We start from the raw sequence: 14,226 nt of genomic DNA, 5'->3' as shown, positions 1-14,226 counted from the left end.
TGTTTGTTTCCTTCTTAATTAAGCTTCCCAATTTGAGGTAGGGGAGTATTTGGTGTGTTTACTTATTGCCTTTTTTCCTTCACCAGTACGTTTAATGAGGCAGGTCTGGTTTCCTTTCCGTTAGATGCCCAAAGCCTCGTATAGCGCCTTGACTCATAGTAAGTATTTGCCCAGGAATGAAAAAACTGACCTTGAATTACATGTTACAAAACATCGAGGCTTAGAGAGCTAATGTCATTTACCCCACACAACCAGGAAGGAGCAAAGCCGGGATTCTAACTCAGTTTGTCTGAGTCTGAATCCCAAGTGCATCTAACTCTCTGAGCAACCCTGGGTAAGTTACTGAGCCGCTCGGAACCGAAGAGCCCTTAGCTGCACATTAGGTTAAGAAAGATGGACTGGTTGGCCCTCTGCGCCGTATTCGGGCGGTGGGCTTGGTGGACGTACACGTGAGTCCCGCACTCCGGCCCGAGACCCTCTGACATCCAGAACCCAGCACCAAGGACCAGCGCTCCCGCACGTCAGACCTCCCCGCTCCGCGCCCCGCCTCCCCGGAGGGGCGTGGTCCAAGCGCGGACACGTGCGGGGCACGTGCCCCGAGCGTGAGGGCTCAGGCACGCAATCGCGGTGACGTCGCACAGGCGCGCCCCGCCCCTCGGCCTCGCCCTCGCCCTCGCCCTCGGCCTACGCAGGCGCAAACCGGCAAGATGGCGGCGACTGGAGCGGGCCGCCTGAGACGGGCTGCGTCAGCCCTGCTGCTCCAGACCCCGCGCCTGCCGGCCCGGGAGCTGTCGGCTCCCGCCCGGCTCTATCACAAGAAGGTAGGGGATGCGCGGGGTCCGCGGCGATCGGGGCGGGAGTACGGGGGCCGTCGAGGAGACTGGTGGGTGCTGGTGCCGGACAGAAGCCCAGCTTAGGGAGGAGTGGCCGCGGGATTCTGCGCCGCTTGGGGAGCCCCCACTGTGGCCCGGGGTGGGGATGGCGCCGGGCCCTGGGTGGAGGGATCGCCCCCCTCGCGTGACACTGCCTCCACCTGCCTCGCTGCGCAGTGACACGAACCGCGCATGAAGTAAAAAACTGTCCGTGGGCCCTGCCGCTGGCTGCGACGTCATGCACCCCAGCCCTTGGACATCCCAAGAGCCCAGGAAGGAGGGTCCTCTTAGGACCTGCCAGCCTGACTCCTGGAACTCTGCCCTGGCCAAGTGACCTTGGGAAAGTCGCTGTCCTTCGCCGAGCCTGCCTCCCCGTTTGTAAAGTGGGTACCTGAGCAGCCCTCTGCCCGAGGTGATGCTTGCGGGGGCCTCGGCAGGGTGCCCAGCACAGAGAGACCTTTTAGGTGCCGCTGTGGTGGTTCTTGTAGGAGCTCAGAGCCTCCCAGTGGAGCCAACACAGTCATGTGTTTATTTTCCTGTTTTGTTTGGGGCGGGGCATAGGGATGGGTGTGTAACTTGCAGCCCTTGCCTTGGGGAGGTGGGGGAAGAGGGGGAGAAGAGACGTGTAAAGTCCCTTGGACAGGAGACTGTAGCACTCGGACACAACTAACTAAAGAATGTGGTAAATCAACTTGGGGGCCCACAGTACAGATTGGATATTACCTTGTAGGTGCTTGGGCTTGGAGTTGACATCCTTGTCCGAACGGTGGGGGTAGGGGGGCCGGACGATCTGTACACTTAGGCTAACTGGTAAAAAAAAAAAAAAATCTCAAGGTTATTAGAGCCTTCCGTGTGCCAGTCTGAATAAACATTTCTCTCCTGGCTTCTTCGTCGCCCAGGACTTGGCTCCTCCCCCACCCAGGGGTGTGTTTTGTTGACAGTGCCCGCTGGATGGATTCGGGCTGGCAGGCTCCTGGCCACCGGGGTGCGCTGCTGCACCGGGGAGGTTCCAGGGCCCTGAAATAGTGATGGGACTGTGATTTTTAATCATCGTACCCACTTGGACACGTTTCACAGCATGGTTCCCCTGTAGCAGTCTCCTCGAGGCTTCTGGGAAAGCCTTCAACTTATGGCTCATAGTCACTTTTAGAATTTTTGAATAATTCTTATCCTTCGAGAAGAGACTGTATTTGGGAATCACAAAAATGCCATTGGAGCCCAGCCCTGGCCATTGAGGTGGGCAAAGGTCCAATAGTTACAGGTGGTTAAAAAGCCTGTGGAACAAATACATGGTTTCCCTCCAGTATCACAAACCTCTTAGGGTCCTTGGAAAGGAGACGCAAAAAGACTTTGGGTCACAAACGGCTCTCGTTGACCTGAGCGTAAGCCTTCCCACCCAGGTAAAATTTGGCATTTAGTGATTGCCTGCCAAGTTCAGGTTGCTGACTTGGTGCTTACCATTAAGTCGAGACCAAAAAGGAGTGATCATGATTTCTCTTAACTCTCATTTCAGGTTGTCGACCATTATGAAAATCCCAGAAACGTGGGGTCTCTTGACAAGACATCTAAAAATGTAGGCACTGGATTGGTGGGGGCTCCAGCGTGTGGCGATGTGATGAAATTACAGGTACAGCTGGTTTTCATCTGGAATGGGAATCTGTTGGCCTACGGTGCTTCATAGTTCACAGAGCACTTGCATACACCATCATCTCCTTTGGTCTCCAGTTGGACTCCTGTGAGGCGGGATGAGGCGGGTTGTGCATGCTCAGAGCAGAGCCTGTCCTAGCGCTCCTGCTGGTACTCTGTGCTGACCCTTTCCGATACAGTAAACTGATCACCCTGAGCTGCTCACTGAAACAGCTTAAATTCCAGCGTCAGTTAAAAGGTTCTGAGTTTCACCAAAGGAAAACCACAGCCGTTGAGCTAGCCATCCCCTGTGAGATAAGAAATCCAATCAATCAGACCTCCCCCAAACTGAAGGCAACAGGAAGGCTGGGTAAACCGTAGCTTCATTCACAATCTGCTTCATCATGGAGGGAGGGTAGCGTGCCGATCTTCCTACCTGTCTCAGAAAACCACCAGGGCAGGGCAGGGCGGGACCACTAGATGCAGTTTGGTGTCCAAGAACAAAGCATTAACTAGAGACCATGAGCGTAGGCTCCCCCGGCGTTTCCAGGGCAGAGTGACACAGCAGCATGAGCAGAACTTCATAGCCAAAAAGCAGGCGAGGGTTCCAAAACAACAAAACCAAAACTTCAAAGGGGCGTATTATTTAACTAATCTGTACAGCAGGCCCATACGATTGTCTGTTTAATTCTTCATCCCTGAGCTCTTCGAAACAAAGCAAACTGAGGAAACATCGTCATTAATGCCAGAACGTCAAGTGGAAACAAGACCGAGGTCTTGGGGGAAGCCCTGTGAGTGCCGCTTCTCCAGACAGCCCCGCCCCGTCTCTTCCAGATCCAGGTGGATGAGAAGGGGAAGATCGTGGACGCCAGGTTTAAGACATTTGGCTGTGGTTCCGCCATCGCCTCCAGCTCGCTGGCCACCGAATGGGTGAAAGGAAAGACGGTAAGGTCACTCGCAAACCTGACAGAATCAAGTCACGTTTGCCACAAACATGGCTCTCAGTTAAGGGAAGGGTCTAGTGGGTGGAGGCGGAGGGGGGCAGAAATAACTGATTTAAAAAAAATACATTCTGAGAATTTCTTTTTAATTTCTCCTACCCAGATTTTTATTAAATTCTCCACATTGGGAACAGTGGATTGTTTTGTTAAGTGTTTTTTAGTTTGGGGTTTTTGTGTTGTTGGATAATTTTTATTTGGGGTTTTCTGTGATGTTTTCTTTCTAATTAAATAGAAAAAAGATCCTCACCTCTCCATCTAACAAGATAGAGCTTAAAAGAAACCTTGCTTTCTCCAAGGTTGCTGGCGGTATAATTTCTTAGGCGTGTCGGTAAGGTCAGGGAGTGTTGTGTAGTGGTTTGTTTTCTTGTTTATTTCCTCCCATCCTGTTTCGGGAAGGACTGCAGGTGGCTTTTAAGGATTCATGGAATAACAAACCGGCCTGTACTAACAGAGGGATTGAAGAATCAAACACACATCGAGGGGAGGGGCAGGGTGAGCAAGCACATCAAAACAGTGACCCAGGTGGCTGGTCGCAGGCCCTGCGAGTGGAGAAAAGAAAGCGGGAACATCTTTTCCATCCCTTTCTCTGCCAGGCCTCTTTCCCCAGCAGCTGCAGAAGTAGAAGGTCCCAAGCCCAGTAAAGAACTAGTCTGTACAGCAGGTTAAAATCTAGTCATTTTCTAAAATCTAGTCATTCAAACCTCTCAGAAAAGCTAAACCCAAGGCTGCTCATCCTTGTAGCCCCGAGGGACCAAGTTCAGGGTTATAGAGAAGAGTGCTCAGGGAGCTGGGCAGCTCGACAGCAAAGCATATGCCACGCCACACACCACCTGCTTTCCGTGGCTCGGGGCCTTCTGGCTGGCAAGCACCTTTGGGCCAAGGAAGCACAGGCCTGACCTGTCTGGCAGGAGGTGGCTCTGCGGTGATTTGTCACCAATTGTCTGTAGGGAAAGGGGGGAAGGGGAGACAAGGCACCTGTGTTCCCAGGACCTGGCCCGAGGGGCCTGTGAGTTGTGGTCAGAAAATGGGGAAAGAGGACCTTTCTTTGACCTTGACATCCTCCCATCTGAGTTCCCAGGAACAGAACTTAAGTCATAATTGAGTAGAATTAGTGGCATTGGGAAGTTAGGGGACAGGTGGGGCAAGCTGGCTTTCCTTAAGATGCTGGGACTGTTCCAGGTGGGCAAGGAACCACCGGCCTCTTGTTCTGCCCTCGGACTCTGGACCGAGCCCCAGGCGGGTGGAGCTGATCTCCTTTCAGCAGAGGGTGAGCCTAAAGGGAGCTCCTAGCCCAGCACCCACCTGTGCCACTGCCACGGTGCTGGAGTGCCACAGCCTGTCCACCCCTCTGACCGCCTAGTGCCATCAGCACTACTAGTTGAAGGGACTTATTCTAAACATTGGGTACGAGGACATCAGAGAAGCTGATATTCACAAAACCAGCATAGGAAGTCACTGCCTTTTAAAGAAAAAGACTCATGTTTCTGGCCTCCAGCAAGTCTGATTCCTAAGAGACTTCTCACAGGTCCTCTTCAGCTCCTAGGGTGTCTGTGCTGGCCCTGCTCACCCCAGCCCCCCACTGTACACACTTCCTACCCGAGAATCCCACCTGCAGCCTTGACACCCAGGTGGGGTCCTGAGAAGGTCCTTTGGGATTATTAACAGAAACAACCCGATTCACCCTGTCCTGAGGGCCCCTGGGGCCTCCCAGGGTATTGTCTGTCCCTCAAGACAGAGCATCGCTGACACTGCGTGTGACACTGCGTGTCTTTCCCATGTGCCTCAGGTGGAGGAAGCCTTGACCATCAAGAACACAGACATCGCCAAGGAGCTGTGCCTGCCCCCCGTGAAGCTGCACTGCTCCAGTAAGTCTCTGCCCCTGAAGGCCAGCGGCCGGGCACTTGGGAGGAATTAGGTAATGGAGTCAACGTGCATTTGTGACAGAGTAATGACGAGTCCTTTGTGGTCATGGAGTCCGTCTATAACCTCTCGAGGGCTCGAGCCCACAGCCTCAGCCATCGCCAGGACAGCCTCTGGGAGGTGGTGTGTGCCAGGCCTCGTGCTGGGCACTCCATAGCATCATTTGAAAACCTCAGCGACGTCCTCCAGGCCACAGAAGGCGCCATTTCCTCTCCCCTTACGATGAGGGAACGGGTTCAGGTTAAGCACCGGTCACATAGCTCTTAGTGAGAAAGCCAGGATCTACGCCCCAGTCTCTGATTCCAGAATCTGTGCTGTTCCCACCCCATTGCAGGAAAGTGAGGGCCACAGAGGAGAAAATTCAGCTTCCACATAACCCCGTTCGTGTGTATTTCCTCACTCCCTGTCCACATACGTTGCTCTGTATCTGCATCTATGGGATGACTAAGCCCAGATGCCTTAAGACTGATGTTTGGCTTTGCAGCTCAGTCTCTGACTTAAATTTAAAGCTATTTCCCTCTTCTCTCAACCTTCTTGGGAAAGGAGGGAATGAGAAACAGCATTCCTAACAGATTGATGGGGGTTTACTGACCAAATTAGTTAAACACCAGCAGAGAGCCGGACCTCTTGCCAGGAGAGGACTCACAGGAGAGCCGAGAACTGGGACAGGGACACGCAGATGCAGTCTTCAGGAAGTCTGCTAAGACCCAAGTTCTTTCCACTTGAGTTGGAATTTCAAGTAGCCATGAATAAAGGGCATAGCTTGTAAACATTTTCACACACTTCAGAAAAACCCCAGCCTCTTCTTCCAGCTTCTCGGGTCCTGAGACCTGAGCTTAGGCTCTGCCGTTGGCTTGCTTTCTGCTCTCATTCCAGCCCTCTCGATTTTTATTTTCCTCCATAGCCTCACTCCTAAGTAAGTGTTCAAGTTTAAGATCACTAGAGAGTATTGTGGCCGACACCATCCTATCAACAAACGACATGACCTAAGTTATGCCAGCTAGCTTAACCAGCACCCACTACATTCACTTCAGTCTCTCCTGTGAGCAGATGAGAACGAATATTTGTTGTGTCCCTACTGTGTGCCAGCCACTAGTAAGTCCTCACACAGTCCCAGCAAGAAAAGCAGGATTGTCCAGTTGTACAGAAAAGAAAGTCGATCCACAGAGGCTCAGAAACTAACCTAGGTAACCATGAGGCCCTGCCCAACACCACTGCCCTCGCCTCTTAGAAATTCCACTCCTAAGACTGTTTCTCTCTGTCTAGAAACTCAGGCTCTCTCTCCTTCCTGTCCTTCCAGTGCTGGCTGAAGATGCAATCAAGGCCGCCCTGGCTGATTACAAACTGAAGCAAGCACCCAAGAAAGGAGAGGCGGAGAAGGAATGAGCCCGTGGCAATGCCTCCAGCAGGGCCTTCAGCTGCTTGCCCGCCCCGCGCTGTCACCTTAGATTTCAGGACGCTCCTCACGGCAGTGAAAGGCCATATGCATGACACTTGCTGTTCACACTGTGGCTCTGATGCAAGCAGAATACAGTTCAGTAGTTCCGAATCCTGTGGTTTCTTTCAGCCCACGTTTACCGCCTTAATCCTAATTCTGTATATTTTGAATTGAGTGTACAGCCTCAAAACTGCAATCGGTAAGTCTTGAGTTTTGCTAGTCCACGAAGTGCACAAAGATCTATTTTATCTGAATCTATTTTGGGGAGGATTACCAATAGAATGCCTTGTATGATTGTTTGATAGAACCAAGTATTGTACATAAAACAGATCTGCATATATATAATAAATTAAAGAATGTGAGACAACCGTTTTCTCCCCTAAGCCTTATCTCTTGGGTACTTCACTCGTCCCAGAGTGCTGCCCAAAGCCCTTTGGGTTCCCATGGCGACAGTGCTCCTTCCCGGGCACAGAGGGCGGGAAGGACCGCACAGAGACTGCCATGCTTAGGAAACAAGGGGGAGGGCGAAAGGAGGTGGCCAGCACTTTGGGGTGTTCTCTGCAGAATAACAACGGATTGACACCTCGAAATGAGAACAGAAGATTCTTTTTGTCATTTCACTCATTTATGAAATCCTGAAATCTACAAATGCTGGCTCAGACAATACCCTGAAGCTGTGGACCAGATGCAGGTACAGAGCACCTGGGGACTGGGTGTAAAATACAGGATGCAGCCCAGGGCTCTGGGTTAGGTCTGGGCAGGTGACACTAATGTGTACGGTGGCAGACGAGCCACGCCACAGGGAAGAAGCTGCTTTCGTCCCGGGCCCTGCCCTGCACGGGTGATAGCACATCGTTCATTCCGAACTGTGTGCACACGGACCGTGAGCTCAGGACAGGGGTGGCTTCTGAGGCACCCCCAGTCGAGCGCCAGCTAAAATCCCACCAGAGGCGGCCTGGTTTCCTAGGGAAGCGACACTGGAACTCCAGCTCGGTCTCAGACCTTCCACCCTTCCAAAGGAAGCTGTGTTTGTCTTTCCTGATGGTGGTTTTGGTTCGGGCAGAAGCTCCTCTTCTCTTAAATACACCTCTTTTTAAAATATGCGCAGATATTTTGAGACCCCATGGGTTCTGGAGAAGGCTCAGAACTTCAAAGGCCTTTCCCTGCGCGCACAGCCTGGGAGACCACAGGGCAGGATCTCAAATTAGAGCCGCCGGGTGGGGCCATGTCAGGTTGCCCCGGGTGGCATGTTCTGTTTAATTCACAGCCCTCCCAGCTGCGCGGTCTCTCCTTTATTACATGGGACAACCCTACAATTCCCCACCACACGTCTGTGACTTTTTAAATGAGACGTTGTTGTCCCTGTTAACATCCCCTGAGAGTTGAAGCTGAGTTCTACGCCTCAGAAGCTGCTTGTGAACAGCCAAAACGATGTTACCAGAATAGCCCCAACCTCAAGTATGAGGTGGTGCCGCTAAAAGAAATGAGTATTGTTTTAAATTTACATTCGAGACACTCCTGTTCGAGACAAACTTAGTTTTAACCACACGGGGGCATCGTGCACCCTCCGATGAGCTCAGGTCTAGGGTTTCTGGGTCTCCAAATGGGTCTCGGCCTCTCCACGTGGACTCGCCCACAGAGATTGTGACCTGTGAGTGACACCTGTCCATCCGGCACCATGCTCTGTGCCAGGCCCTGACGTCTGTGATCCTGCTCATTCCCATGACCACCCACTGAGGTTTGTTTCAAACAAGGACACTGACTCAACAGGTCAACGGACTCAAGCCGGCTCACCTGGGCTGGGTGACCCCAAAGCCCATGCTTCTCCCTCCTCATTTCCTTCTGGCGGAACATGCCGGGGATTCTACCGCACAGCAGGGGCTCACCTGTGCCCTGAGCGTTGGCATGAAGAAGGTGAGCCAACAGGATGAGCCCAATTCATTCATTTGGCCAACTCACCCTGGCTGTGCATCAGAGCCCTCAGGGTGGGGCCTGGGCACTGGTGTTTTTTAAAAGCTCCCAGGAGTCTCCAATGTGCACTCATGGGTGGGAACCACCATGAAGCGCTGTGCACGTTGCAAAGCAGTTTGCTCAAATTATTCTGATGGATGCTCACAGTTTTGTGAGAAGATATCGGTCACTTCCCATCACCAAAGAGCTCTTCCTCTCTACCCCTCCCACCACTTCCCCACATCTGCCTTAGCGTTGGAGTCAGACAGGGTGAGTTCAGATGTTGGCTACCAGTGTGTGACCTTGAACAAAGGCCTTCAACCGCCCAAGCCTCAGTTTATTAATCTGTAAATTGGGAGTGAAAATAGGGCCTACCTGGTCAGGGTGACGTGAGGATTAAATGAGATCATGCATGTAAAGCACGTGGCACATAAAAAGAGTGCATCACTGTTTCGGCCGTTGTCATGATTATGATTAACCTCGGCCCTGACTCTACCAGGCACAGTTGCTGGGACCTCATGTACTCCTCACAGAAATCCTGAACACTATGATTATCTCATTCTACACATGAAGACACAAAAAGGTTAAGTGGTGTGTCCAAGATCACACAGCGGGGAAGTGGTGGGGGCAGGATTCTAGGCCAAGGCTACGGCTGCATTCTCCACTGCTATTATCATTATTATATTAGCATTGACATAATTGCCATTACTAATAGTAGCTATTGTTACCATCCCTACTATTGTTACTAGTAGTAGTACTGTCATTACTATTTTTTAAACACTGTAGCCTCTAGACTAACAACCTATGTTGTGTGTGCCGTGGGACCAGCCTCACAGCAAGGCCTCCGAAAGTAAGCAGAGCGGGTCTTGCTGCACCCAAGCAGGAGACACACCCATGTGACTTCTGTCACATACCACTTGACAGGCCAGCTCACTCCACAGTGCTTGGCCAACCACCCGGCACAGCTATTCCCCAAGGCCTAGCCTCAAACACCACGGCAGCCCGCCCAGCTATCTTTGGAAATGTCATGTTAGACACTCCCACCCCTGGCTTCACTTCAGAGAAGCCCAGCTCTCAGAATAACCCCAAAGCCCTCCACCCCAGTGAGGACAACTCTTCCTGCCTGGAGCTACGGTGCAAAGGAGCTTGCAGGGGCCTCCCTTACTGGCCCTGGGGCCTCAGGCCAATGGGTCAAAGGATTGGGCTGGATCTCCCTCTGCCCAAACACTACGTGCCACCCTGTGTCACTGGCCCCTTTTGAGCAGCACCTCGGGACATTAAAAACAACCTTGGATGGGGACTTAGGAGCTTGGGTTCAGGTCCCAGCTCTGCCATGATCTCTGCATGTGACCTTAACTTCTTTGAGCCTCAGTTTCCGTTTCTGGAAAATTGGCAGAAAACTAGCTCCTAAGGCATAGAACTGTTGTGAGGATTAAATTATCAAATGTCTAGCAAAAAAAAAAAAAAAAAGAACAGTGCCAGGCATGTGGTAAGTGCATGCTGTTAGCTATCAGCACCATCATCATGTCATTATCGTCATCAACATCACCACTATCCCCATTATTACCACCATCATTATCACCATCACCACCATCATCATCACTATCATCACCACCATCATTATCACCACCACCATCACCACCACCATCATCAGTATCATCACCATCGTTATAACTCCATCATGGTCATCGTCATCAACATCACCACCATCACCACTATCATCATCATCTCTATCATCACCACCATCATCACCATCACTACCACCACCATTATCACCACCGTCACCACCATAACCCTCCTCAATACTGTCATGGTTGTCATTGTCATCACCACCATCACTACTATCATCATCACTATCATCACCAATAGCAGCAGTAGCAGCAACACTGTCCCCATCATTGTCACCATCATCATCATCATCACCATCATTGTCATCATCACCATCATTGTTACAGGTCAGATGCCTCAGGAAGCCAACCCTGAGATGGAAATTAGCACACAAGGTGTCTATTGGGGAGTGTCCCTGGGATCAAAGCCTGTGGGAAGGGCAGTTAAGAACACAGAATCGGGCAAAGGAAGGCGATGGGCAGCAGTGTAGGCCCAGCAAGAGTCTCTGTAGACCCCATGGGGAGCTCCAAATCTGATGGCTCCTAAGAGTTGCCCAGGGTCAGAGCCCCTATCACTTAAACATACCGCGCTATTGGATTTGAGACTTCCTCTCCTCTTTTTCCAAAGGACATTTGTACTTTACAAGTGAAGGAACCAAGAGCAATGCTTACCACCAAAGAATAACTGGTTAATGCTGGAATTCCAGGCATCTGCTGAGCTTAATATCTGGGGGCAAAGGAGCTTTGTGGGAGCTTCTCACACTGTTCCATTTGCCCGTCAGCCCCAGAATCTTGCTCACTTTCCCACAGCAGCTGGGCCCCTGAGGACCATCTCCCTTCAAGTGGGTGCTCATCCATTCTAACCCTAAAGGCATGGGACAGCATGGCCCTGCCGCCTGGCCAGCATTCCTGCTCCGCTGCCGGGATCTGAGGCTCCTCCTGACCTTTCCCACTCTTTTTCGAGGTTGCTGAACCAAAGGACAATCAGCTCGTGTGGGCGAGTCATTTTCTGGCTGAGCTCACAGAGCTGAGGGCCTCCAGGGCGAGAGCCTGGGTCAGGATGCCTGGGCTCGGTGGTCCCGGGCCCGTGGAGGCCTCTCTTACGTGTCCTCCTCACCTGGACAACCTGAGAGGATGAACTCAGGTTGCATAGACAACGTGCCCAGGACAGCCTGGCACACCACAGGTGCTTACTAAGTGCTCATTCATCCAAAGGACAGGCCCTTAGCGGGCACCACGGGGCACGAGAAGGAGTCAGAGGGAGATCAGGCCTCTACTCTGCAGAACAAGAGCTCTCCGTGGAGCCTATGGCCTCCAAGCCCCGCCTGACCCCGGCTCTGCCCGCCTTGCACCTCGCTCAGCCCGCTCCAGGGGCTCTGGCCTCCCTGCTGTCCCTCAGACTCACCGAGCTCACTCCTACCTCAAGGCCTTTGCACCTTCCAGCCCCTCTGCCCAGAGCCCTCTTCCCCAGAGCTTCACAAGGCTGCCTCCTCCACTCAGGTCTCTCACCCCAAGTGTCACCTCCCCAGACAGGCCACCCCCTCAACCCAGGTTTAAGCAGAAACCTGGTGCTAGTCGCTCAGCCATCACGCTGTTCATTTCCTTCGAAGCACATACCACTCCGGATTTGCATTGCTCGGGGAGAGTGTGTCTGGGGGTCGCCACCTAATCTCCGATGCCTAGAACTTGACTACGTACAATATGGGAGCCGCTCCCAGCGGCTTGCTCTGGCCACGGGCCTGCACCCCTGGAAAGCTAGGAGGCGAGAGATCCGTCCCTACTCCCTGAGCAAACCTCTGTCCCTCCCTGGATTTGTAGTTTATCTACAAAATGAGGGATTGGACCCAATACATCCATATTCCTTTCCAGCTCAAACAAAAAATTCCACAAACTTCGCATTTTTTGCCAATACCCCACTCACGCCAGAACATGATTCATCTCTGCCGACTGTGCCTAGCAACCAGCCCTTCTCCCCACACCCCAAACCAACTCCCCCTCCCCCAAGAAAAATTCCTCCCCCCACCACACACCCTGTAAGCCTCACCACCACCCTCCCCCGCCCCCTCTAGTATCCTGCAGAGGAATGCAAAGCTTCAAGATCCCCTGTCTGTCGGCCACCAGCATTTTGAGGCAACCTCAGAATGTCTGGGGCTGTGTCTGGAACAAGTGAGGGGAGCAGCTCCCCCGGGGATTAGCACAGGAAACAGGCAGAAGTCGAGCTGGCGGAAAGCGCTGACCTAGCACGAGGAGATCATTTCTATTCTGATGCCTCGCCCTCCTCCAGTGCCCAGCTCCCCAGGCCTTGAAAAGTGTCTGCCTTGTGGGGAGAAAGAAGAGGCAGGGGAAGTGAACGCGAGGGAGGGACGTCCCTGGACACAAAAGCAGCTCGTTCAGATTCCCTAGGGATGGCCTCCTCTCGTTCCTCACAGCGAGAGGAGAGACCTGACTCATCGCAGTAGATGCTGGCAAGCACTGGATAAACTTCAATACCTATGTGCGACCCCAGATCTTGGCAATCCAAGAACAGACAGTAATTTCTATTTACTAGGAAAAGGGCATTTATCAGAAAACCACAGCAAACATCTCGGCCACAGGGAAATGTTGGAAGCGTGCTCACTGAAATCAGGAACCAGGCAAGAATGTGCGCTACCACAAGCAGCCTTGTCATCACCTCCAACAACACCGTCACCACCTCCATCACCACCTCTAGGACCTCCATCACCTCCAACAACACCATCACCACCTCCATCACCACCTCTAGGACCTCCATCACTTCCAACAACACCATCACCACCACCGTCACCACCTCTAGGACCTCCATCACCTCCAACAACACCATCACCACCTCTGCCACCACCTCTAGGACCTCCATCACCTCCAACAACACCATCACCACCTCCGTCACCACCTCTAGGACCTCCATCACTTCCAACAACACCGTCACCACCAACGTCACCACCTCTAGGACCTCCATCACCTCCAACAACACCATCACCACCACCTCCGTCACCACCTCTAGGACCTCCATCACTTCCAACAACACCGTCACCACCACCATCACCACCTCTAGGACCTCCATCACCTCCAACCACACCATCATCACCACCTCTGCCACCACCTCTAGGACCTCCATCACCTCCAACAACACCATCACCACCTCTGCCACCACCTCTAGGACCTCCATCACCTCCAACAACACCATCATCACCACCTCTGCCACCACCTCTAGGACCTCCATCACCTCCAACAACACCATCACCACCTCTGCCACCACCTCTAGGACCTCCATCACCTCCAACAACACCATCATCATCACCTCTGTCACCACCTCTAGGACCTCCATCACCTCCAACAACACCATCACCACCACCTCTGCCATGTCCACCATCACCACCTCCACCTCCATCACCTCCACCACCATCATCACCACCACCTCTACCACCTCCATCATCACCTCCTCAACCATCATCACCATCACCTCCCTCCACCACCATCATCACCATCACTTCCACCACCACATCCACCAATCATATTGAATTGGAAGTCCCAGCCATTGCAATAAGACACACACACACACACACACACACACACACACACCCCACAAGTGAAGAGCGTAGACAGGAATGTAACAGTCACTCCTGGATGCTTTGATCATGTTTCCCTAGAGTTCCTCCTTGAATGAGCGCTGATCAATTCAGGTGACCTGGACTGGAGACTTGCCTCAGCCATGATCTTTCTGGGTGACTCTGGGCCTCAGTTTCCCCATGTGTAACTTGAGTGGTAGGACTATGCCAATTATTTGCAAACTATGC

At 52.4% G+C, this 14,226-nt stretch overlaps 1 protein-coding gene across 1 annotated transcript; it reads left to right on the top strand.

Moving 5' to 3' along the window:
• The first annotated feature begins 672 nt into the window (after positions 1–672).
• On the top strand, positions 673–7,224 carry ISCU (iron-sulfur cluster assembly enzyme). The gene is made up of 5 exons (XM_008142503.3): positions 673–821; positions 2,386–2,499; positions 3,333–3,443; positions 5,286–5,364; positions 6,720–7,224. The coding sequence occupies exons 1-5, from the start codon at positions 708–710 to the stop codon at positions 6,803–6,805; spliced, it is 504 nt and encodes a 167-aa protein (XP_008140725.1). The 5' UTR covers positions 673–707; the 3' UTR covers positions 6,806–7,224.
• Positions 7,225–14,226: the final 7,002 nt, after the last annotated feature.

The sequence above is a fragment of the Eptesicus fuscus genome, chromosome 23 (genome assembly GCF_027574615.1).
Source record: "Eptesicus fuscus isolate TK198812 chromosome 23, DD_ASM_mEF_20220401, whole genome shotgun sequence".
In the NCBI taxonomy this organism is placed as follows: domain Eukaryota; kingdom Metazoa; phylum Chordata; class Mammalia; order Chiroptera; family Vespertilionidae; genus Eptesicus; species Eptesicus fuscus.
This window is presented reverse-complemented; position numbering and strand designations above follow the sequence as displayed.